Raw genomic sequence first — 25,645 nt, forward strand, 5'->3', positions numbered from 1 at the left:
AAATATGTAGTAAATTATGACCCAGGTTGAGTGAAGAAGAAAGTGAAGACTGCATCAAGTCTGACAGCTTCACAGCTATAGCACAAGAGCAACACGTCTCACTGGATCACAGCAACAGAAATAATGTCATGTTTTTACAAATTGACTGCATTTAAAGACGTTCTCTGCTTTTTTAGCTTGCTTTAGAATTCATCTAAGTCTGCTTTGATTAGTCTTTTTTTTTACAGGATTATAATATGAGCATTTGCATTACCAGATTAGATTGATGGTTTTCAGGGATTTTTTCTCCAACGTTTGCATCCTGTATTTATAAACTGAGCAAAGAAGGATTTAGGTGATTTCAAATCTATCAGATTTGTCATATTTCCAGACTACAACCTGCTACCACATATTTCATACAGTATTCTTAGAAATATATTGTCTCAAATGTAGTTTTTTCATTATTCAGTGACCTACATATATTATCCACCTTTCAAACTATTATATGTTATATGTTAGATGTTATATGTCATGAAGACACCGTGAGCATGTTGTGAAAACTAACACAAAACCTTCAGTTGTGCCCACTGCTAAACAAGCCTTTCTCTTTTGTTTCAGATCTTTCCATCTGAAGGTCATATTGGAGAGAGAAGGACAGCTTCAATAAAAGTTAAAAGGAATTGAGTGAAAACTACGGTAATCGTCTGCAGAGTTCCCGGCTAAAGTCTCAGGGCTCAGGGCCTTTAGAGCTCCAGCTGCCACCACCGCCTGAGCTTCTCAGTGACACCCTATGACAGGGGAGGATGGGTGATGGGCCCGTGAAATTCTGCGGACTCTCTCCTCCTTATCCCATCCTCTCATGGAGCGTCTTGTCTCACCGAGCCCCTCCTGGAACAATTCTCTCTCCGGCCTCCCCATACTTCAAGCCTCGCTGCTCTCGAATATCTCTAATGGGACCTCGCCCGTCGCAAGCCTCCGAGGTGGGGTAGATCTGAGCCAGTCCTTGGCACTGTGTGCTATGCTCCTCATCGATGTGCTGGCTGTGGTGGGGAACTTGGCCGTGATGATTGTCATCTCTAAAACGCCACAGCTGCGCAAGTTTGCCTTTGTGTTCCACCTGTGTCTAGTGGACCTGCTGGCAGCGCTGGTGTTGATGCCTCTGGGGATGCTGTCAGACCGAATCCTGGTGGACGAGGCGCTGTGTCGGAGTTACCTTTGCTTGAGCGTGTGTCTCGTGAGTGCTGCCATCCTCACCATCTGTGCCATCAATGTGGAGCGCTACTACTACATCGTCCACCCCATGCGTCATGAGGTGAAGATGACAGTGGGGGTGGTGGTGATGGTGCTAGTGGGAATCTGGATTAAAGCCGTTGTCATGTCGGTGCTGCCTCTCCTGGGATGGCTGCTCCAGGGGAACCAGGGTGTGGGGACTCCTTTGGTCCTCATTCACGGTCAGAGACACTGCTCCCTCCACTGGCCGGGAGGCAGGAACACACGGCTGCTCTTCATGGTCTTCTTTACGTTCATCTATTTTCTGTGCCCCATGCTGATCATCCTGGTGGTCTACTGCAACATGTTCAAGGTGGCGCGAGTAGCAGCCATGCAGCACGGCCCCCTTCCCACTTGGATGGACACGCCGCGACAACGGTCCGAGTCCATCAGCAGCCACTCCACCATGGGGGCCAGCCTCGGTGGAACTGGCGCCCGCACCACCCCTCAAAGGACCTTTAGCGGCGGGAAGGCTGCAGTGGTCCTGGTGGCGGTGGGAGGCCAGTTCCTCTGCTGCTGGCTGCCATATTTCTCCTTCCATCTCTACTCGGCTTCGGCGTCTACCTCTCCCGCCACGCTGGCCCAGCTGGAGGATGTGGTCACATGGATTGGCTATTTTTGCTTCACCTCCAACCCCTTCTTCTACGGCTTCCTGAACCGACAGATTCGCGAGGAGCTGGGCCGCCACCTGACTTGCCTCTTCAAGCGGGCCGGGCCCATTGAAGAGGAGCAGCTGCCCAGCCGTGAGGCCTCTATTGAGGAGAACTTTTTGCAGTTCCTTCAGGGCACTGGATGCAATCTGGAGCCCTGCAACTCTCACAGCAGAGCCAGCCCAGAGGAGACCGAGGGCCTTCAGGAATCAGCTGTTCAGCAGAACACGCCAGCTGATTTCCACATCCCAGGGCAGATCCTTGAGGAAACCTCAGAGTTCATACAGCGGCAACAGCTGAACAATGAGCTACATGTATCAGAGAACTGCTGCAAAACTGTACCCGAGCTGTAGCCGCCTCTCATGTACTCACTTTTGCCATCTATAATCCAATAAATATACTTAGTTTTATTCATATTTTCAAAAATGTGTAAAATTAATACATCTTTTGTTCATGCTACAACAGTGCTTTTAAGCTAAAAACCAAGTGAACTGCAAAACACCGTGTCTTCTTTGAAGAACTTAAGCTGTGCAGCTTTTCAGAGAAAGAAAAAAAACGGATTTATCATGTGCATCGTCTCACTCGTATCATGGAGAATTACATGCTTTGAGAGCCATACTGTACAGAGTCGGGCTTTTTCTATGCGATGTTAGCAGATGGACACTAAACCCTTATTGTGTTAATCACAGGTCAGCGGTGTGACAAACATCACATTGAAATAAAAAGTGCTGAAACTCTGTGAGAGCAAAACTTCAGGGGGGGACACCGTTTTCACAGTTAATGGAAAAAGAGCCATTAAATGACAATTTTGAGACAAATGCTCATTGAAATGTGACTTTGCATGCATGCATTCATTCCTTTTTAAAAGTTGTGTTCTCCATCAGACATTAGAATATAATGTTCACTGTGAAATTAATCATAACACATCACTGCCATTACATCTGCATCTTCCTCCTGTGGGATCCTTTTTTATTTTTACTACAGGGCAAAATGTTCCCTCAGTTTAGTTTTTAAAGACTTTAAGAAGCCCCTTGACAATCAGTTCAAATTGACTCAGTGACTCAACTCAGTGATACAGCAGGTTCTCTATGAACAGACGTTTTATTATGATTATTTATGATCTAACAATAAAACCTACTCTTCTGCACCAACAAAGTGTTATTTTGTAGAACTGTCTGTTGGAAGAAAAACTAAAGTAAAAGGTAAAGGTTGTGAGTTATTGTTTAGAATCTGTTTCCATCAAAGTGTATTTATTCCACTTGCACATCTCATAACACCAAGAAAATAATGCAAAAATGTAGTTGTTTTCCCAGTAGAGATGCATGAATATTCAGATTCATTTTAAAAATTGTCTTTCCACTTGAAATATTCATCGTGTTGAACAGGATCATTTCACAGCTGGTGCTGCTGCTGGTATTTATAATAAACAGGCTGACACACCAACGTATTTTTAGTAATTTTCCAGGAACATCATTATCATGTTTATCTAGTCTTGTGATTATCACCTCCTCACCAAAATCATCTCACATTGGTACACTCGTGATTTCACCCTCTTCCACTCAAAGAAAAACATTGTGACTGCTTTAATTTGTATGACACTGGTGGTGTTAGGGATTTAAGCTTTGTAAACATCATAGGCTAACGGCACAGTTAAACTGTCACTTTGTTGAAACGAGGCGGCATGTGGACAGATTCGGACATCGCGACCGGTCCCCATTAACCCCTGATGTCTGTGCTGTTTACAGGTAAACACCAGAGCAGTGGGAGTGCGCCTGTGTTTGTGCTCTAAACAACCAGGCTTGTTGTGGCTACACAGCACACAGGTGAGACAGTGCTTACACATGGCAAGCTTTGCCTTTCGCCTCATTTAGCAACAAATGGAAGACTCTTGTGATACTTTCTCTGATCTCAGGTGGAATACAAACAGTTTGCACAAGTCACACGAGCAGTGACAAATGTTCCAAAGAAAATGACAAGGCACAAAAACACAATTTTGTCTATTTTTATACTTGCTCATTCTTGTTGCCTTCATCTATTTTGGACTGCCTCACACTGGACTGTTAGAAGGATCACAAGACGTACAGGAGGTTCATATTTTGCTGGGAGTCAGAACAAAAAAAAGGCCCCTTTGTAAGGAGGAGGCCAACTGTTCTTAATTTTCCTGCGATATGACGTTGTTGCTGACTGTTTTTCAGATGGGGTCGTCATGTCACCTTGTTTTAAAATGTTTCTTTTGTGTGCAGTAATGTGAGGGCCCAAAAAACAGTGAGCTCAAGACGAAATCACTGCCATGATCCTCAATGTTCTACAGTATGTATGCATTTTTTAAATTAGTAATGTAAAAAAATAGATTATTATAAGAATTATTAATATACAATTTTATGCAACAAAATAACAATAAAACTACCTTGATTGATTCCACCAGCATACAGGAAAAAGAGTTTGTTTCTCTTTAGATAATCTTCCTCATTGAGCCTTATTGATCATCTCCTCTTCATGGTACAATGTTGTAATAAATTCAGAGATATTTCATATAGTCTGGGGTCATTAAAAAACCCCTTATGTTGATTGAATCTATTCAATCAGCTGGATTTCCATTACCCTAGCAGCAAAATTGCCCCGACCAATCTGATTAAATGCTTTAAGCTCTATTTCTGCCACCATCTGTTGATTACGAGGGCAGAGAAATATGCTGTTCTGAAGGTGAACAGCAGATAATATTCCCAGCCTCAGGAATATTCACGGACATTTGTCAGCCACAGTTTTGTTCATTGTAAATCATCAATACAGTCAAAATATTCATTTCTCTCTCAGTCGTTTTTTGTTTTTTGTACCTGAGCTGAAAAGACTGTTCTGATTCTTCATTATTAGGCTTTGTGTGTCCCTTGTTAAGATTTCCCTGTGTATCAGTTGAAATGATTAAAGACACAGCACAAGTTTAACTCGAGTGTTTTGGTTGTTGTCGTTGTTACCAGACATTTTCAGATCAATAACCCCATCTATCACGTGATCAACCCCGTCAATCATCTCTTTCTCTCCTGCTCTCTAGCTCCCTCTATCTTCTATGTATTCTCTGTGTGTGTGTGTGTGTGTGTGTGTGTGTGTGTGTGTGTGTGTGTGTGTGTGTGTGTGTGTGTGTGTGTGTGTGTGTTGCAGGCAGGGGATGCAGCGTCACATAGGTGAAATGAAGCATGCTAGAAACAGGATGAAAGAGAAGTGACGGCAGGATGATAAAGCTCGTCATTGGGGGGACGTTAACATTATTCTCAATAACTGAACTAACACCTAAAAACACTGACCACCTTATATCACAGCTTCAGCTCCTACATAATGTCATTAACACACCAACTCCTGCACTAAATGCTCAAAACATTGGGGACGCTCACTCTTTTCAATAAGTGCATTGATGGGTGAATCAAAGACATCATCCCTTAATGATTTCAAGAAAAGATCCTAAATCTAGTGATGAAAAAGGCAGAGTAATACAGATTGAGGTAATAGGAAAGGATAGAGGATTATTTATTATTTTGTGGCTTGTGCAAATTAATGCCAGAAAGATTCCCTTAATATTTTGTATATTCAGTATTTCTAGATTATGATACACTTTCCATTTCGGCATGTCATTTCAGTTGTTTTTCACCAGAAAAATACAAACCCAGATTCCAACCGTGCGCCCAGCAGCACCCGGAGCTCGTCTTTTATTTTCTGATTATCCTAATGTTCTTACCCTCTCCTGTGCTGCTCCCCATCGGACAGAGTGACTCATAGCTTTCATGTTGAGCCGTGGAGGGCGCCTCCCGCAGCACAGAGAAACAGTTCAAACGGCCTGACCTTTGAAATGGGCTACAACACACCCAGTGAAAATGCTCAAGGACAGCTGCCACCGCCATGTCACCCTGGGGGGCCCCTGGGTGCAGAGTTATTCAGAGGATGAGTTTGGTGTTTTTCTTATTAACTGAACGCTAAACAGAGAGCTGGGATCTTCTGAGAGGCCACAAACGGGTTTGAAGCTCCCACAGATAGAAATCATTTGGTAACAGTTTTACATTAAGATCTTTATAAGCGTTGGTTAAAAACATTAATAAAAGCCTTCTGAGTATCTCGTAGTTGTTAATAATAACAGGCCTTTGAAAAAGCAGAAAGTACAATATTAGTACAATTACATTATCTTTCAACATTGAGGATAAATTGTGAAAGACATTCTGAAAATGTGATATAAAACATCACTAATTACATCAACAACAACACAAAATACAATTGTACACATTTTGTCTTTTAAAATATACAATTTACCTAACTTTTGAAAGATACTTACCGTGACCTTGTTTGGAGGAGACTGGAGCAAAAATACAGATTATTGTTACATTTGAAGACATAAACAATAAATAAGACATACTGTATCGTGGTTACAACAGTGAGGACTTTGGAATTGAACACACTGTATGTCATTTCACTAGGGGTCTCTCAATAGAAACCATAACAAAAGATGGACTTCAGATGTTGTGAAGCAGCTGGGATCATGGAAGTTGTTGTCTTCTTTGTTAAACTAACATCTAAGCCGATACAAATCTATCTGACTCTGACTGGATGACGTCATGTATTAAAGTTTAAAGTAGCCACAAGTAATGTTAGCTAACATCCGTTAACATCTGGTGTTTCCTGTGTTTTCGCAGAAGTAAGAGCAACTAGAGGGGCTAAAGGGGATATGAGCCATCCACAGATGTAAAGGTCACCTGATTACGAAGAGGTACCATGATATTTCATATCATGAACCATCAACAAGGCTATCATTTGTAAACATGACTCGGAAGTTTAGATGGTGGATAAAAACAATGCATGTTGGGAAAATACAATGACATTAAAGCCAGTGTGGAGAGAACTAAAAAATATAATTCCCAGTTGCGATAGTTTCCTTACCATAGCAACATGATGTGAAATGAAATGTGCCTTTTAACATAAAGTTCACTGTCTGACAGAAACACTGTCAAATTCAGAGTGAGATACTCATAGATATCACATGAAACCCAGTAACCTGGTCTTTTGTTGACATTGCTAAGTGTTTGCATTAAGTTGATTTAAAGATGCCACTCGATCCAGTAGAAGTTCTCATTTGAAATGAGGCAACCAGGAACAAAAGAGCTTTGAAAGTAAGACAAACTTTTAAACTGAACCTGACCTGAGCCTGTTGTCATTTAGCAGAACAGTGTAGATTGGATAGATTGATCAAATCCACACCTGCAGTTCCGCTGTAGATCCACTGGGGGCGCTCTCACACCACACAAAGCTCCTGCTACACTCCGCTCACTGGAAATGAAAGTGAACTGTCGAGAAAACCTGCGCGTGTGTCTTCATCTTGTTTTAAACGACATAACACCTACATTCAAGAAGGTTTATGTGGAACATATCGATTTGTATCCTGATTTGATCAATATATAAGCTACACAAGCATAATTCACATATATGGTAGTATAGAAGCGACTACATTTCCCATCAGCCCCGCGGGACGCACCGATTTTCCTTTTTCAGTGCCGTTTTCTTAGTTTGCAGCTGGATCCGCTGGATGAACGCGCGTCTGCGCAGCAGTAAAAGTCTTGAGGGGAAACTCGGTGATTTGTATTGAGATTTCTTTAGTTATTGGATTGGATTATACGCGTTATTTTTCATTCAAGTCTCTATTTTAAGTATTTCGATTTCTCCTTTTTCTAATTTCTATATTGTTCTGTAGGTTTAAACTTCGGATAATTCGGATAAAAATATTTTAAAACATATATTTGGGGAGTTTTCTTCCCTTAAAACCTCGTATTCGACCCCCAGTACAGAGTGTGTGGACTGAGGCAGTGTGAGCTCAGCAGCATCAGACTGTGGATTTAGTTGCACAGAAGAGCCTCCAGTGCCAACGCCTTTTCCCTGTCTCCGCTTCTGCTCCTCGGCTGGTGAACTTCAGCTCGCACCGACCCAAGGGCTCGTTTGACGGCATCTCCCTTCAACTCATGAGCTGCTGAAACCACAATCCGACACTAAAGAAGTTGTTTGAGAGTGAAAATGGGCTGCACGATCAGCGCCGAGGACAAAGCTGCGGTGGAGAGGAGTAAAATGATTGATAAAAACATCAGAGAAGACAGAGAGAAATCCTCCAGAGAAGTGAAGCTGCTCCTGCTCGGTAAGAACTGTGTTACTGTCTCTTAAAGCATGAAATCAGTTTTCTCATCATGAATGTTTGCGTACTTTTATTATTCACTTTTCCAGTGCAGTCTCTAGTTTATGACCTTAAACACTCCTCCTCCTCGTCCTTCTGTTGGTTTAATGCAGCTGTGTCTCATCATGTCTCCACTGACAGAACTTGTAGAAGTAAACCAGATGTTGGTGGTGAGAGGGAAACTACACGTCCTCAGCTGCCTCAGAGCTTTCCTTTCAGCTATGAATTGTTGCTCAGAGGACACTATTTGTTGACTAAGTGTTGTTACTTGTCAAAAAGCACGTTGTAGGCTAAGTCACGCAGGCCTGTTTTACCTCAGTGCCTGTGGTAGATTTCATTCATTTGATTGTTCCACATCATTTTGGTGTCTAAGCTAATAAAACTAAACAATGTCTGAGTCAGATTTGTCCCTTTATGACTTCTGAAACAGTTGAGCTTCACATTATCACAAGTTCAATGTGAGGAGTGTCAACCGGATAACTAACGTGTGCTTTTTCTGGTTGTATCTCAACATCAAGATACAGCCTGTGCTGATTTTAGGGCTGCAGCTGATGATTCTGTGTTAATCTGACAATTACAATTCTAAGTAGCGTGTTAATCATTTGGTACATAAAATGTCAGGAAATGGCATAAAATCTATTTCCCTTACGCCCTAGTTGATCTCTTCATATTGCTTAATTTGTCCTTGCAACAGTTCAAAACTGAAGCCACAATATAGAAGCTAGAGCCGGGGTAATGTTTGACATTTGTGCTCAAAAAATGACTTAAGTTGTTAGTCGGCTTAATCGGTTAATCGTTGGCTGTTTGTAACTGCACTACCTGCTGCTGGTGACAGTGCTGACACACACTCGGTGGTGCTGACACTGTGGGTGTGGACTGCACGGCCGTGCCAGGAGGATTAAATGCCCCCAGTCCACCAGCACTCAACATTGTTATGCTCTGTGGGTTCTAGCAGGGACGTTCTAGCTGCAAACATATATGTATATCCTCAGCGTTTCAGTTTGTGACCCCTAAAATGAAGCAGTGTCTACTTCTGACCCCTCATCGTCACAGGTTATGGTCTTAGTGGTCGGGGACTTTTCATCTAAGATTTGTCTTATTTGAAAAACTTCTGGAGAAGTGAAAGTATTCAGTATTTCATAAGAAGAAAAGCTTGAATTCGAGAAAAGAAGGAAAACAGTTTTTTTAAATCATGTGATGACCCCTCAGATGCATCTTTGCAGTGTCTCAACTTCCAGTTTGGGAACCACTGCTCTCTATACAATTTATATGTGGTGAAACATTTCCTGCACAATGTCACACCTCGTCAGATGAACTGCTGTTTGACAGACAGCTGTGTGTGTAGTGACATGATAAGAATAATAACAAATTCACACCACAAATATTTCTTAATTGTCCCTCTTTTACCTTCTAGCAATCAATGATTGTGCAGGATGTGTAAGTTCGTGGCGTTGGCATGCTGACACACTTTATTTATAAGACAGTTTGTATCTACCTGACAAGGCGCAGAACAAACAGACAAAAGTCTCTTACGCTTCTTGTAGCATTGAAAGGTCGCTCTCTTGAATCAGTTACATTATGCTGATCCACAAAACAGTCAACATTACGCAAGACTATACTTCCTTCAAAGATTATGAATATGTGTCGACCGTGTTACAGTTACATATTTACACATCCAGCAGATACAGAGAGACATTAGCCTTTATTATGAGCCTTTTTCTTCTTCTGGCTAACAGACAAGTGTAAGTCCAATATCCACTCTCTTTTAGCTCTATTCTCCAACATCTCCGGGGGGTTATCTGGCTCTAAAGCTGCTAAATGCTCCATGTTCACCAACTAGTTGCCAGCTTGGTCTTGTGGTAGTGTACAGTGAGGCTTTTCAAGCTCTTTTTTTAAAACTGAAAACAGCTGCCTACTGCAGCTTGAAATGATGCTAAGAGCATTTTTTAACCAAAACAGTAAATTTGTGGGCTATAGAAAACCAAAACAGAGATGACAAACACTAACACGCTCAGTAGAGATGAGGGGAAATGCAGAGCTTGGTAATAATTGTCTGTGGGTTCATCACAAATGACCACTTTCATATACACATAGTCATTTTATCCATTGTTAATGTAAAGTGATTGATGAGAGCAGCTTTGACTAAAGCTTTGACTAAAGCACTTTTGAAAAATAAATAGTTTCCCACATATCAGCTTCACTGAAGTACAAAAAGGATAAAAAGGTTGAACATACAGCATTAGCTATGTGTTGCCTCCATTATGTTTTGCACTTTGATGAAGTGTGCACTACCCGAGCACATTGTACTGATGCAATACTCTTGACCTTTTGATTGTGACATTGCTTTTTTTCTCTTAAAAGATTATGCAAGACACTTTCCTGTAACTTGATCTCACTTAAACTGAATAAATGAAGGATTTAATTCACGGAAACCAAAGATTTAATTAAATGGATGTTTCTGATTACAGATGCAGCTATTAAATTAGTCAGAGAAATTAAATCATTAGTACATTCGTTAATGCAGCAGGACTTCCTGAAGACATTGCACTAATGACATATGATGCCCACAGAGAGCTGCGTCTCAACACGTTGCATTTCTTTATTGATTGTGAAAAATCTCCTCATGAGACACTTGTTTCCTCGCAGTGGATGATGTTTATTAACCCTAAACTAGATGTTATAATAAGAATCACGCGATGTCAAATCAATTTGCTGAAGTTATTAAAGATAGTATCAAGTACAAAGTATTATCCCTTTTTAGAATAGAGAAACACAATTTACAGTTTTAAATCTTATTTAGGTTTGAAATTCCATGGATTAAAAATAAATCCCGCTTAACTGATTCATGTCACCGTAACAGGGACTATATTATGTCAACACCAACACGATATCCATGTTTTCTCCGGATCAATGAATTTATTCTTCAAGTGTTTTCCTAATTTCTTCCTTATTGTTTGAGTCCTGGATCACATTCTTGACAGCGGCATTATTCTCTCAAAGAAAGCCAGTTGTCCCTTTAGGTGTTGACCTTTTGTTGCCCCTTGATCTGGAAGATATGGCAGAACAAAATCAGGCCAGTAAATCTACAGTACAGTACAATTACAGCCTGATCTGAGACGTTTTGTTGCGTTGAAGACGAGCTATTTTAGGTAGTCGATCCCCGAGCGTAATGACAGAAGTCAAACCTGAGGTCAAATAGATGTGGTTGTTGGATCAGTTCGTCGAGGGTACAGATGAAGCAACTAACTGATCTGTGAGGAATAACTTCAGGCCGATAGGTGTGGTGGTGCAACATTACAATGAAGTTTCAGTGTATGGACACATTCATTTTCAAGTTCTGACCACAGAGTCGGGGGGAGAAGCGATTCTTTCCAGTCAGTGCCCTCCACTCCCTGTCTGTGCTGGAACAAGAGAGTTATAGGAGGATCGGCTGCTGCTCTTTGTACAAAACCACAAAGCTGCAGAGCCAACGCACCCCTCCAATGAAAATGCTCTCCTGTGACCACGAACAGTAATTCCTAAAAAATCTGCATTTCAGATTCTTGTTAAATGAGGCTTGGTTTGGAGTCTGACTCCTGCACGACTCAGTAAATGTCTGTGTAAAGTTGGTTTGTGATCTGGCAGGTCGCCACGGTTGATGACCAGCCAAACAATGCCATGAATGAGAGAATTGGTGAGTGACAGAACCGAGGAAAGGGATCAACACAATTTGTCCTCCCCTCCCCGTCTCTGTGAGCGGGCGTAAATCTCTTCTGCTGGTGACAGTTTAACCAAAGAATTTGTGGATTTAAAACTTGTTTGCCGGCCATCTGAACATATTACTGTACTGTAAGCCTCCTTGACAAAATTCATCTGCGAAGGATTCCTAACTGGCAGTTGGAACGTGTTTATAACAATGCATATCCTTATTTGACAAAAAGTCTCACATTTAACTTTTTCCTGGCTGCTTTGGAAAAAGAAGTAGGTATCCATATTTCAAATTCCAGTGGCTGAAAACGTCTTCATCCTGCGGTTGCTGATAATTTTTGTGGTTATTTTAAGCAAAAGGAGGCTCAACTGCCAGTGTAAACTCACCCCAGATGTTTAAGGAAGTAATTTCTCACTGGTTGTGCGAGTTTGAGATATAATGTTTCATGTCCACACATGTTTTCATGCCTTTAGTCCATTTAATCAAACTTCAGCTATGAAAAAGTGTTGATTCTGGAGTGAGTCAACGTGTGGCACAGATGCAAAGCACAGACACCTAACTGTGACTTTCCAAACCAGACTTTGAAAAAGCCTTTCCTAAATTTTAAGCAATGATTAAAAAACAGGTTATGTGCAGGCAAGCTCCCGCCAGTCAATCGTGCTGCCAACTTGTGCCAGAGGCCACCTATGGTACTACAGCAGTATGTATGAAACTGGAGCCAGAAAATGATTAGCTTAACTTAGCATAGCATAAAATGAAAATTGCCCATGGGTCTTTCAAAAGGAAACTAAATCTGCCTACCAGCACATCTAAAGCTCACTAATTAGCACTGCATCTGCTTTATTGACTCCTAATGGTCGTTGTAGCCATCTTTACAGAAGAGTTAGGATAGTGTGAATCAAGTGGCAACATCATGAACATCTCCATTATCATTAAAGACTTCAATCCATTTGATTCTTTTAAAGAGGAATAAGAGATCATGAAAAGAAGAATCTTTTAATAGGGCTTTATCGAATGTCATTCAAAGCTTCTATTGTGTTTTTTGAATGTAGCTTTGAATGTCTGTCATCATATTTTATGATTGAAAAAATAGATTTTTCTGTTATATAAATGCAACTAATGGTGCTGTGAGGTTGCTGCTAGATCGCCCCGTTAATACAGGTGCTGCCTCCCTTTGTGTGCGGCAAGCAGGAGAGCAGGCAGTGTTTTGACGTCAGTGATAATAGTGTTTTTGAAAGACTAAACGCCAACAAATATGGATTGAATCAGAACATTTTGTTAGATAAAAACGTTGGACTTTAAAGGTTATTACACCTATCTTTTTTCAATAAATGTTGACTTCTGGACTTAAAAACGCTCTGGAGTTCTTTTAATAAAGACATTCTTTGCTGGTTGACAACTGCATGTTGTGATGACGCTGTTCAAATTTGGGGTTAAATACTAAATATACTGTACAATTGGGTCAGAGAACAAGTTTGTGTTTGTTTTTTTTAGATTGCAGGCAGACTCTTTAATCATATGTGGCGTTTTTATAGCCCCTCTGCTCTCTAACGCCCAGAGCAGCATGATATCTGGGATTGTCTCTCCAGTGGAAAAACACTGGCTGAGCCAGAAGCGTGACAACTGTTTCCTGTTTGGCTGATTGTTGTAGAAATACTGTAAAGGTTCCTCATGTGAAATTATTTTCCCACTCACCATTATTACAATTCCCTCTATTGTAATGCAGCTTTTGATATCAACTGTGCCAGTCATCAGCTCATCATTTGTCAATATTTGGACAATATTGTGAAAGCTCTCACTTCCTAAAGAAATGGATCACTACTCATTTCCCATGATCCTCTCTTTGTTTAAGCCTAAGGCTGTGGTATACACATTCAATGGTAAGCAGTTAACCTCTGATTCCTGCATGTGACACTTCATGACTGTATATATATATGTTCCCTCAGGCTCCACTTAAATGCCTTTGTTTAAAATTCATCACAAGGTTGTGTTTTCTTGTAAACATACTGTACTGCACACTGTGTGATGATGCATGATTAAATGAGATCAGATTAAGTTTGAGCGCTATAAAAAGCCGGTTTGATCCGTAGTCCATGTGAGTCTGAATATGGCAGGTATTATTTTGCACTCATCTAACGACTGTCCGTCTTTTTCAGGTGCTGGGGAGTCTGGGAAAAGCACAATAGTAAAGCAGATGAAGTAAGTTACAGCGTCCTGATAACACCGCACATGAATTTATATTCAGGCTTTCCGTAGGTAATTAAAAAGTCTTAAAATCAATTGTCAGAAATGTAGGCCGAAAAAGGTCTAAAATAGTCTTGAATATAATTGTCTTAAAAGTAATGCTCTACTGTTATGTTAGCTGCAAATAACCAAGAGAGTCGTCAAAATGTATTTATCTTTTGCTCAGCAGGAGAACATATAGGTTTAAAATAAAGGATTAAGATCTCGATTGCTGTTATATTTGACTATTATATTGTTAAAACATGTCAATACATTCTTGTACTTAAAGTTATTTTAGCACTTTTTTTCATTCATACTAATTTTCCTCCATACTTCTGCCAGGATGACCACAAAATACATTTAAATTAAATGTTATTCTATGTGGTCTTAAAAAGGTCTTAAAAAGTCTTAAATGTAACGGGTTGAAACCTTCTGAAACCCTGATATTAAATGCCTACATCCTGTAAAAAAAACTCTGACGCCATTTTTGTATTGCGTTGACGAAAGACAGTCCCTCACTCCCACTCCCAGCGGCAGCCTTGTTATTAATGTGGGGAGAGCTGAGGTAACAAACAGGTTTCATCTTTGTGGAAGCAAAAGGGGACCCTCATTTCACTCCGCTTAGCCAGTGTAGGAAGCCCCCTTTTGTATAACATGTTAAACAATGGCCACAGAGGCCAGCCGTAGCCTGGCAGGACGTGAATAGACTCCCCCAGTTCCCACATTAGCCATGCTGCATGCTCATCGAAGCTCAAATTCCAGCACTAATGACAATGTCGCATGAAATGTTTCCAATCTGTAATTTGTCCCACATTTGCTAAAGCCACTGTTCACACTGTCAAATATGTATCTGCACTCTAAAATCTGTATTTTGTTTCTGCGTCAGAATCATCCATGAAGATGGATACTCAGAAGAAGAGTGCAAGCAGTACAAAGTGGTCGTGTACAGCAACACCATCCAGTCCATCATGGCCATCATCAGGGCCATGGGTCGCTTAAAGATAGATTTTGGGGATGCTCCACGGACGGTAGGTTAAATCATGACTTTTAAATTAAACCAATAAATAAAACTGATTTGGTTTACAATGACAGCAATTATTGCCTTCATCGACAGGAGGATGCCCGCCAGCTGTTTGTCCTGGCGAGCTCGGCGGAGGAAGGAGTGTTGTCGGCAGAGCTGACCACTGTGATTCAGAGGCTGTGGAGAGATGCCGGAGTTCAGACGTGCTTCGATCGATCACGAGAGTATCAGCTCAACGACTCTGCTGCATAGTGAGGACTCTTAATGATGACTTCATCATTTGATTAAGTTACAGATGCCTGCACAAAAAATGGCTTAACAAATCAATTAATCCGGCATTCAGTCTTGATTTATTGAGTCTTAAAAGAAGTTAAACAATCCATCTGTGGCGTGAGATCCTTTTACTTCAGCCTACAGCAGGAAAGATAAGTCGATTAATTAATCAGTCAATCGACAGAAAAATAATCAGCATCTTGTCTGTTGTGAGTTTTCTTTATGTGATAATAAACTGAAAAGCTTTAGGGTTTTGAGTTGACATTTAATGACATTACATTGGGTCTTAGTAAATCACAGCTTGTCTCACTTTTTATAGACCAAACAATTAATCGAATAATCGAGAAAATTGTCTGCAGATTAATCAATAATGAAAACAATCTTCAAATGCAGAAGTATTCATTTGCAATGACCCGAGTGCATTTTTCTTTCATTTTGACGCTTTCTGGAAGTTCCAGATGGAAGTGCTACTGCTTCGACGATTTAGGGAAAGTTTGTAAATGAGTCGTCCGTTGTATTACTGTTGAACTAACATAAGACACCTCTTGTAATGTTGAATCCCTCGTCACTAGACGGGGGACAACTTTGACTCGGAGTTGTTTTCCTGCTTAATGTCTGTAACATTTTCACTGGAACAAAAAGGGAGGCAAGATGTGTCTTGTTCTTCACAGTCTTGTGTCAGCATGTTGTTCCGCTGATTGCATTCCTGAAAAAGGAGAAACATAAAGAGGGAACTGACAACGAGAAAAATGGTTTCAGATTAATATGATAGTCAACCACTTGATACAACTGTCTGATGAAGTACATTGAAAAATGCAAACAAAGAGGTTTGAGCTAGATTTAGTCCAGTTCTGCTTTACTAATCAGACAGGGATAAAGCCCCAGGTTTTCTGCTGCTGTAGCGTTTATATCTCCCTGAAAGAAAGTAGCTCAAGGACACTCACTTTGTTTTGAAAACAGCAGAGCTGTCGTGGTGCACATTGTCCACACTGCGAGACAAGAGGAACCAGTGCAGTTAGTCTGTTTTTACTCAACCCACAAGGAGCCAGTGTTTATCATGCACCAAAATATGAGCCCATATTTAGTATCGTTCTGTGGAGTCCTCGGATGTCTGTCTGCAGAGCGATGGCTCTTCTTCACCAGACACAAGTGTCCAAAAAACATGTTGTCGCTTCGCATTATGTTGTTTTTTGTGTTTTTTATTGGTATATAAAGTCAAATGAAATGCAATAAATCACAAGTGCAATAGACACAATACCCCCCCCATGTTTCTGAAGCCCAATCTCTATTATATATTACTGCACTGTTTAGTAATCAAACAAAAGCTATTCCATAAACACTTACTTGTGCATATAAATACATTTCATGTGACAAGAATTGTGAGACACAAAAAAATCTAATATATACAATTGAAAAATATATACTAATAAATGAAAATAAAATGTTAAAGTTACATTATTTATGTGCACAGTCTCTTGTAGAATAGCGAATTATGAATGTATAAGATATTTAATCCATAGCTAAAAGGTTGAAGGAAATGTCCTCTTCTATTTAAGCGGCATACGTTGTCTGGCTAAACTTTTAACATGGATAAACTTATTTTACCATGTGGGGTAAAAATGAATAAACATCTGTTTTTATGAAGCACAGTGAATGTGTCCTGTGATGTGTGTATTTGCTCTGGGATCCTCTTAATATACATGTTTTCTGTCCCTCAGCTACCTGAATGACTTGGGCAGGATCTGTCAGCTGAACTACGTCCCGACTCAGCAGGATGTGCTGCGTACACGTGTGAAGACCACTGGCATTGTGGAAACTCACTTCACCTTCAAAGATCTCTACTTCAAGTTAGTATAACTGTAACTCATGAGGGCCCATAAAACATTTCTTATTAAGCGTTACAAGCAGTCAGAGCCTGAGCTGGTTTACTGTATCAGTCAGCATTACAATTTATTTTATTAACTTAACACAGTGATTCTAATCACTGGGGGCCCAGAGATTATTACTGGGGTAGAAAACATTGAACGACTCAGTGACTCAGCAAGTTCAGCGAAAAATGTCATGTTTATATTTAGACTTCTCTTCAGACTTTGCTGTTTGTTTGTTTGTTTTTGTGTTTTTTGTTTGTTTTCTGGACAGTTTTATCTCTTCATATGCAAATTATGATGAGGGGTCACAATTTTAAAAACAAAAAGGCTGGCAGTCAGTGACATAACCCAAGCATTTTATAAGTGTGTGGTTGCTTTCCTTTGGTTTTCCATTTTTTTGATTCAATCTTTATTGGAAAAGCATTCAAATATACAAACATTGCAGACATGGGCTCAACATAATGGAGCAGAGACAAAATAATTTGAATTGAAATAAATAAATAATAATAATAATAAGAAGAGAAAAAATAATCGAATTGGGATAAATAAACTTCAATAACCTATCATGATAATAATAATAATAATAATAATAATAATAATAATAATAATAATAATAATAATAATAATTAAAAAACAAAACCGTACAGTTTGGCAGTTTTGTTTTGATTTTTAAAATGTTTTGATTATTATTATAACACTTCATGAAAATGGTCTTTGAAGTAACTAAGTCTTGATTTCACATTAAGTTGTGCAGTATCTCACCTTTCTTCATACTGTCTACTGTATTGATATCCATCCAGCTGTCTGTGTTCCCCTCATCATATGAATACTTGTGTAGTAGTTTTTTGACTCATGCACCTGGTCACAGATCATTTGGCTTGTTGTTTGTTTTTAGACTTTACATATTGAAGTGCTTATTTTCAACCCTCTTTTATAACTCACATTTGCTTCTGACTGGCATTCAGCTTAATACGACCCACTGTTGTAGCAGTAAATGTGATTACATTTCTTCAGTCCTTTCACATTATTTTATTATCCATCTCCTGTACTTATAAATATTGGTGAAACATTAACTGTAATAGCCTCCCTGGGCTGACTTTATAAACCCGTAAAAAAAACGCTTGGAATATGGAAATGTGCAATCACTGAATTGAAGCATGCAGTATTCTTTCGGTTTATTTCTGTGTCAGTTAGCTCAGCACCGATTCAGCTTGCCTCTGAGGGCCTCAGGTGGAGACAGCAGTGTGTGTGTGTGTGTGTGTGTGTGTGTGTGTGTGTGTGTGTGTGTGTGTGTGTGTGTGTGTGTGTGTGTGTGTGTGTGTGTGTGTACCGTGCCCTGGATTTTCATCTTCACAAAACACTGGAAATAAAAATGACATTAGAATTAAAGTGAGAACATTCACTGTACATTTATTTATGCAGCCTCTGTGTGTCTGTGTGTCTCCAGGATGTTTGATGTCGGAGGTCAGCGCTCAGAGAGGAAAAAGTGGATTCATTGCTTTGAGGGAGTCACATCTATCATTTTCTGCGTAGCGCTCAGTGACTACGACCTTGTCTTGGCTGAGGATGAGGAGATGGTAAGTAATGGATGCACTGTGGTTCGGGTTCATCTCTTTGTATCTGAACATATAGCTGATACCAAACAATAAACGTAATATCGACACAATTTAAACTCAGAACACCAGAGACAACAAAAGTGCATAATAATGATCTAATAAATAAGACATATTTTGCACAATCCTTTGTATTGCACGCCCACAGGTCTATGAATTAACACAACATCACAAGAGGTGTAATAATAGCATTAATGATGGCTCTGCTCTATTCAAATGTCCCATTAAGTAATGACATTGTGACAGTGAGCCCGCTTTTATAGCTTGTAAGTGCAAAGACACAACAGTACCTTTTCCATTTGACCACTAACTTTCTTTCTACAGATATCGCACTAATATCTTTATGAAACTTTATGTGAATTATTTTGGATGTGATAATCGTGTAGTGAGACTCTGATATTGTGACAGCAATTAATTATATTATTTACACCTGTGTCAAAATGTCTTCGTTAAGTTAACGCTTAACGCCCGTTAAGTTCACATCTGCTCTTTCCTCAGAACCGGATGCATGAGAGCATGAAGCTCTTCGACTCCATCTGCAACAACAAGTGGTTCACGCTCACCTCCATCATCCTCTTCCTCAACAAGAAGGACTTGTTTGAAGAGAAGATCAGCAGGAGTCCGCTCACTATCTGCTACCCCGAATACCCCGGTGAGACAAAGCTGCGTATTAGCAATCCGAGGAAATCTTTATTTATCTCTCTGGTGTAGGGCTGCAGGTGATATGACACTTTACTGCTAAATATACGAAACAGTTTTAAGTGAAATTATAACCAAGAAATTATTGAATATACGCCTAGCCTAAATCACGATAGAAATTATATAGAAAAATATATACGATGGACATTTTTATAGTGTTTTTCTGGTGTGTCTGAGCATTAGAATAAAATTAGACATTGGATCTCATACTGTTGGATTCTGCAGCGAAAGCCAGTTTTGAGGTTGTAATGTGTTAAATAAGCTTTAAATATAAAATGTCTCTTTATTATGTGCATGCTTAAACTGGTGACATTTTTACTAATCAGACCAATGTTTTACCGTCGAGCTGTTTTATCACATGTGAACGTCATCAGCCTCCAGCATTTTAACTTTACCTGAATAATTCACTGCAGCCCATCGGTTTTATTAACCTAAGTCATTCTGACGTCCGTGATGGATTCTGACAGTATTATCTATTTATAGATGTGAAACACAAGAATTTGTGTCACAGTTCATCATTTTTAACTTCTTCATCGTAAGCATCACTAAAGGTTTTTCCACACAGCAGTCACGCACACAATTTAACAGCCGCTCGCAGAATAAAATTACCTTGAAAGATCATGAATAACTGGGAGCGCCCCTGTTTGCATTTCATATTTTTTGCTTTCATTTTCTTCCACTTTTGATCAAAAAATCAAGCTCCATGAATCCCACAGTGGAATAAACAACAACCTGCTTTTACAAAAAACAACAAACATCTGACACCAGCATTAAATTTACAGCTGCAACAGATCACAGATTAAAGGCGTCTTTGTTTCGCTTTAGCGTGTTTAACCCACACTGTTAGGAATAAGATCAGGTCAGCTGTTTTCCATAAATTGTACGGATCTGTTTTATGTATATTATAACAAAGTTGTTTTTATAAATTGTCTTTTTTTTACTGCAGGTGGGCACGCATATGAAGAGACTTCAACTTATATCCAGTGCCAGTTTGAAGACTTAAACAAACGAAAGGACACCAAGGAGATCTACACCCACTTCACTTGTGCCACAGACACCAAGAATGTGCAGTTTGTGTTCGACGCCGTCACCGACGTCATCATCAAGATCAACCTGAGGGAGATCGGGCTCTACTAAAGCTTCAGGCCCTGCAGGTCAGCACACTGACCTTCACCTGCACTACACTTCATGCAGAGCGTTGCAGAGATGTGGCAACATGCTATTGTTGTCAAAGCCAATGTTAGATTAATGCATCACTGCAGAGACAACAGTCACTTCTGTGATTTCACTCACGTGTCGGCCGGCTGGGTCCGGAGAGTTAAATAGCTTAATGACTATTTGATGAATTACAATTCAATTTGACTAAGAAACTCATCAGAAAATCAATCCTAATAACTTTGGTCATCACCTGAGTTAACATAAAATGCCACTAACATGTTTTACATTTATAGGATACATAAAATAATATTGACAGAATAACACCTCAGATGTTTGCTTACACACTTGTCGGCACTTTTATTTAACCCAAACCTGAAAAAAAATAAGAAAAAGTTCATACTGAATAAACATTTAATAAATAAACTGTTGAAACACATACGGGTCAGACAAAAAGCATCAAATTAAATAATCAGCTCCATCCACTGATTACGGCTGTGTGATGGTTCAATGCTCTGGAAAAAGTGTGGACCCTGAGTTAGGATTATAGGCTACTTGATCATACAAATATCCACAAATCCATAAAAACAAATAGTAAACAAAGGAGATCATTTAAATACTTCGAACTCAAGTGTTCCCTTCCACACACCCCCGTGTTGTGATGGCATTTGGTATCACCCATGAGCCAGCGTTCAGCATTTGAAGCTGGAGTCAGCAGCCACAGGTTGCTTGTTTGTGTGTGAGGATGTCCTCAGAAGAAAGCAGTAATGGCAATGTAGAGAAGAAAACTATATAAACTTAGATTAAAGACAAAGTGTCGGTATTACGAGATTAAGCTAACTAATAAACAAGTGTAAAAAATGCTAATAAAGCTAACGTTTTACTTTTTTTGCTTACTGTTGTTACTGGTGTGTGCATGAAAGCTGACTACAACTTTAACCTGTGTGGGGGTATACATGCTAACATGCTAAACGTTATGCTAATCTTTAAAACACCAGGCATGCTAAGTGTTAACAGCAGCATGTTTCACATCTGCTGCTGACTGTATGCATTTTAACATTTTAACATTAGCACTCAGCTGAACGCTGAAAAGTAAAGCTTAGATGAAAGTTGTTCCCAGTCTGACAGGTAAGTTATACACTTATTATCAACACCTGTGCATTTAACTATATGTTCATTATTGAGGTTGTAGTTTGCAGTGGTGTTGAACTGGACTGCATTATATGGAGATGTGTTTGTTTGTTTGCTCACCCTATTTAAACATATTAGAAACGCTCTGAAGAAGACTTGATGCCGGCACGTGTAAGCATGTATTAATTAAACGAGTGAAAAACTAGTATTTTGTCCTCGTTGACTTTGAAATCTGGGATATTCTACCCTTTCACATTTTGTTTTTGAATATGCTCATCGGATTTTGGGTTTAGCACTCCACCGTGAATCACATTGTTGAATCGCAAACCTCCTTTCAATATACTCACTCCAGTACAACACCCACCACTACAATGACCTCAATAATAAACGTGCAGTTGATTTAGCATCACTCTCAAAGTGAACATTATAAGCTTTGAATAGGTAGAATATGTGGCTGAGCTGTTGTATTGGATTGCATCAGATTGTAGCGGTTTGCCTGAGTTTATAGTAAAAGTGGAGGTTTTTTATCCAACTATTTATTTCTAGGTGTGTAAAGAGTCTTTAAAATGTGTTTTGATATTACCAAGCAACTTATGAATAGAGGCATTGTATTGAAATTCATTCATTATTTCCTGTATCCATAGTTTTAATGATTATTTGCCTTTACCTTGCAGGTGTCAGGAGCAGAATTGGGACCTCTGGTATGTCTTGTCTGTGGAGGGCGAATTGGAAAGTAGGTGTTACTAAGGACTGAGCTGGTGGCCGCGCTGTATGCAGAACCTAAATTCCACAATTTGGGGACTTGATACTACGATTACTTAATAGATGTTACGATGCAGCGCACACTTGGAGGAAGTGAAAGTGGGGAGGCTTGTGAAATGATCGCTGTGAGATCTGTGGAGTCCTGTCATATTTAAGACCTTTGCATCAGTCGGGGGCGGGCAGGTAAAGCCCCTCTGATATCTCTGACACATTTATAGTTTGTCATATGTACAAGGACCAAAACCGACTGCCTGTTTATCAAATCCATCACTGCATTTCACAGTTTCACAGCTGATATGTAAATTCTGTTCACTTTTTCTCTGTTGCATCTTCTCTTAGCTTAAGTCTGTGTCACATCGCTTTTATTGAATTTTTGCATCTGTTTTATTTTAATTTTTTAGTTGCAATTATATAGTATTTCCACTTTTGGATGTGTGAATGTATTAACTTATGTATGGAGAAGTGTTTTGTGTGAGCAGTTGTATATAACGTAACCTTTTGGGTCTGGGATTAGTTAGCAAGAGTGTAATTAACAAAGCAGCACCACGGCTGTCTACATAGTTAAAAATGAGACAACATTGTATTGAACAATATTTTTATACATGAGACACATCACTGCTAATTAATTTGTAAAGGGAAATGTTGAGTTCCCTCTGGGTGTTTTTTTTGGGTTTTAATAGGACTAATATTACTCAGTGGAGGTCAATGTAGAATATCATTTTTTTTTTCAATATCATTTTAAAGTCCTATGGATCAGTGAAGCTATATGCAAGGATCATGTTTTGACATAATGCAACACAGCTGTAGCTTAGTCCATTATGCTACACACAGAAAACATGACAGAAAACAGCAGCAGTGGTCGTGAATACGAAGGTGAATTCTCTGGGCAGATAATATGGCCAGCATCTTTTAACATAAAATAAAGTCCACATCAGGGAAACATCCACTTTGAGGTTTGCCTCTTGTCCCACCGGAGTTCTGCGATCTGTTCTGTGGGCCGCCCATCAAGTGCAACAGTTTGACCCGGGATGTTATGATGGAGCCACACAGTCCTGCTGCTGGGTTAGCTCGAGGCTGGGTAGTGGAATAACCTTAGGTCCTAGCTGGGTTAGTTTAGCTCCCCTCTCAGCGCTCTTCCCTCTCCTCCTGGGTGGGAGTTCAAACATTAGATAGACATCACCTATCCAGCTGCCCTGCGCTGTCCAGTTGGGTCGCTCGGATGGCGTATATTCGACAGAACTTCACTCACCCGGATCGCGGCCGGGTAGGCAGAGAAAATGGTGAATGCATGAAGTCTGTTTTTTCTTCTTCACTATAAAAATGTGATATTGTTGTGGAGATTCTGAATCAATGTAATTATCAGATAAATCCTTTCAGAGATGGTTAAGAGGAGTGACAAGAGATGACATTTGTAAAATAGTATTTGTAATACTACACAGAAGAGCTGAATTGCATGGAAGGGTTGCAGAGGTTTACATCATGTGTTGTTATTGTCCCTATTAAATTATCTTTCATTAGTATTACCATTTCACAATGTCATTTCTTATTACTACTCTTAACCAGCTCTGAAATGATTTATCCAATAAATAAAATGTATAAAAGAATCTCCACAATAATATCACATTTTAATAGGGAAGAAGACGAGAATAAGCGTCTAAGAACTAATAAGAACTAGGTGAGTAAAGTTCTGTCTAACAGTGCGAGCGTCCCGCCTCTGGCGCAGCTGGACTGGACAGCGCAGGGCAGCTGGATAAGTGGTGTCTATCTTTGCCAGGCTTTTGAATTGCTTGGCCTCCCATACTCCCGTGCAGTCACTTCGACCTCGGTGGCATTTGGTCCGGCAGATCTGGCTCACTGGCTGGGTGGTCGGAAGATGCCGTTAGGGGAGACGTCTCAAATCCCACTGCATATAATCCAATCACCACACTTCCTTCTCCGATGTTGTTAAGTGCATCTCTGTCATATGCCATATATATATAAACACATTAAACATAAAAAGTGGGATAGTTTGAAAAAGCCAAAGGCTGTATTTGTTATCTTTGGCTGCAGCCATCACATAACACTGAGGAGGTCTGTTACTGTAGTGGAGCACAGTTTGAGTTACATCAGTCACTTCCTGCACAGAGAAATCCTGGTAGAAAACTTTCCTAAAGTTTAGCTTGCTGTACATTGCTGCGGTTGTATTGGTTCATTTTAACATCATTAAATGATGGCACAAAGTTGTTTCCTCTTCTTCTACTTTAAAGACTACACCATCCCCAAAATCTTACCACAGGCAACACCGTTCAGATGTTATCCACAGTGAAGATTTATAAAGGCTAGTCTAACCTAAACCATGCAGGGAAGGAGGTCATGCAAATTGGAAACACTATTTTTAGACTTCAGACACATCTGTATGCTTCAGCTGAGGGCTCAGTTTGTTCCAGCTGCTGCACACACCACCGCTCACCAATATGTCCTCATTGTCCTACCTTGTATGTTGTCTCTGTAGTATAACAGTCCATCGCACTTTATTAATGACATGAGTATCGCAACATAAATTCAAACTTTAATCAATCTTCAAGTCAACATGAGAGCATAAAGGGACAGATTCTTAAACCCAATGATAATTTGGAGCCCAAAATCCTCACTTTCTGAATGTAGGTGAGACACAACAGGCAAAAATATTTCTTTCATGCACTGAGTTTGGGCTATTTATTTCCATAACATGTCTTCTTTCAGACTAGTAAAAAGAAAACAAGCAAAATACACATTCACGTGTTTATTTTACTGCACCAAAAGTTAGATGATGCCTCATTTGCATATTTAAACAGTAATAATACAACAAAGTATTGTCTTAATGTAAGCAATCAACTGGGAAAGTTTCATGGTGTTTCTATTCTATAAAATGTTTACCCTACTCAGGTGTAGTGTCTCCTCCTTAAACGATGAGTTTTAGTAATGATGGCTGGCTTGCTATGTCTCATTTTGTTGCACTTGCTTAATGATTGGCTGTCTTAGCAAAGTTGTCGCCTCCCTAGTTTTTTATAATGAAATGTAATCATAAAACATACACGTGTAACGCTACAGCAGTCCACAATTACGACAGGCGATGTATAAGGGAATTTCACTCTGAAAC

General features: G+C 39.8%; 2 protein-coding genes across 2 annotated transcripts; both read left to right on the forward strand.

Annotated features, from left to right (window-relative positions):
* The first annotated feature begins 838 nt into the window (after positions 1 to 838).
* On the forward strand, positions 839 to 4,845 carry gpr61 (G protein-coupled receptor 61). The gene has a single exon (XM_029436063.1). The coding sequence runs from the start codon at positions 839 to 841 to the stop codon at positions 2,249 to 2,251; it is 1,413 nt and encodes a 470-aa protein (XP_029291923.1). The 3' UTR covers positions 2,252 to 4,845.
* A 2,425-nt stretch (positions 4,846 to 7,270) lies between these two features.
* Positions 7,271 to 25,426, forward strand: gnai3 (guanine nucleotide binding protein (G protein), alpha inhibiting activity polypeptide 3). The gene is made up of 9 exons (XM_029436269.1): positions 7,271 to 8,058; positions 13,939 to 13,981; positions 14,892 to 15,033; positions 15,120 to 15,277; positions 17,018 to 17,146; positions 18,615 to 18,744; positions 19,279 to 19,432; positions 20,426 to 20,633; positions 22,440 to 25,426. Exons 1-8 carry the CDS (start codon positions 7,941 to 7,943, stop codon positions 20,614 to 20,616), a joined length of 1,065 nt encoding a protein of 354 aa, XP_029292129.1. The 5' UTR covers positions 7,271 to 7,940; the 3' UTR covers positions 20,617 to 20,633; positions 22,440 to 25,426.
* Positions 25,427 to 25,645: the final 219 nt, after the last annotated feature.

Source organism: Cottoperca gobio, chromosome 7, assembly GCF_900634415.1.
Source record: "Cottoperca gobio chromosome 7, fCotGob3.1, whole genome shotgun sequence".
NCBI lineage: Eukaryota > Metazoa > Chordata > Actinopteri > Perciformes > Bovichtidae > Cottoperca > Cottoperca gobio.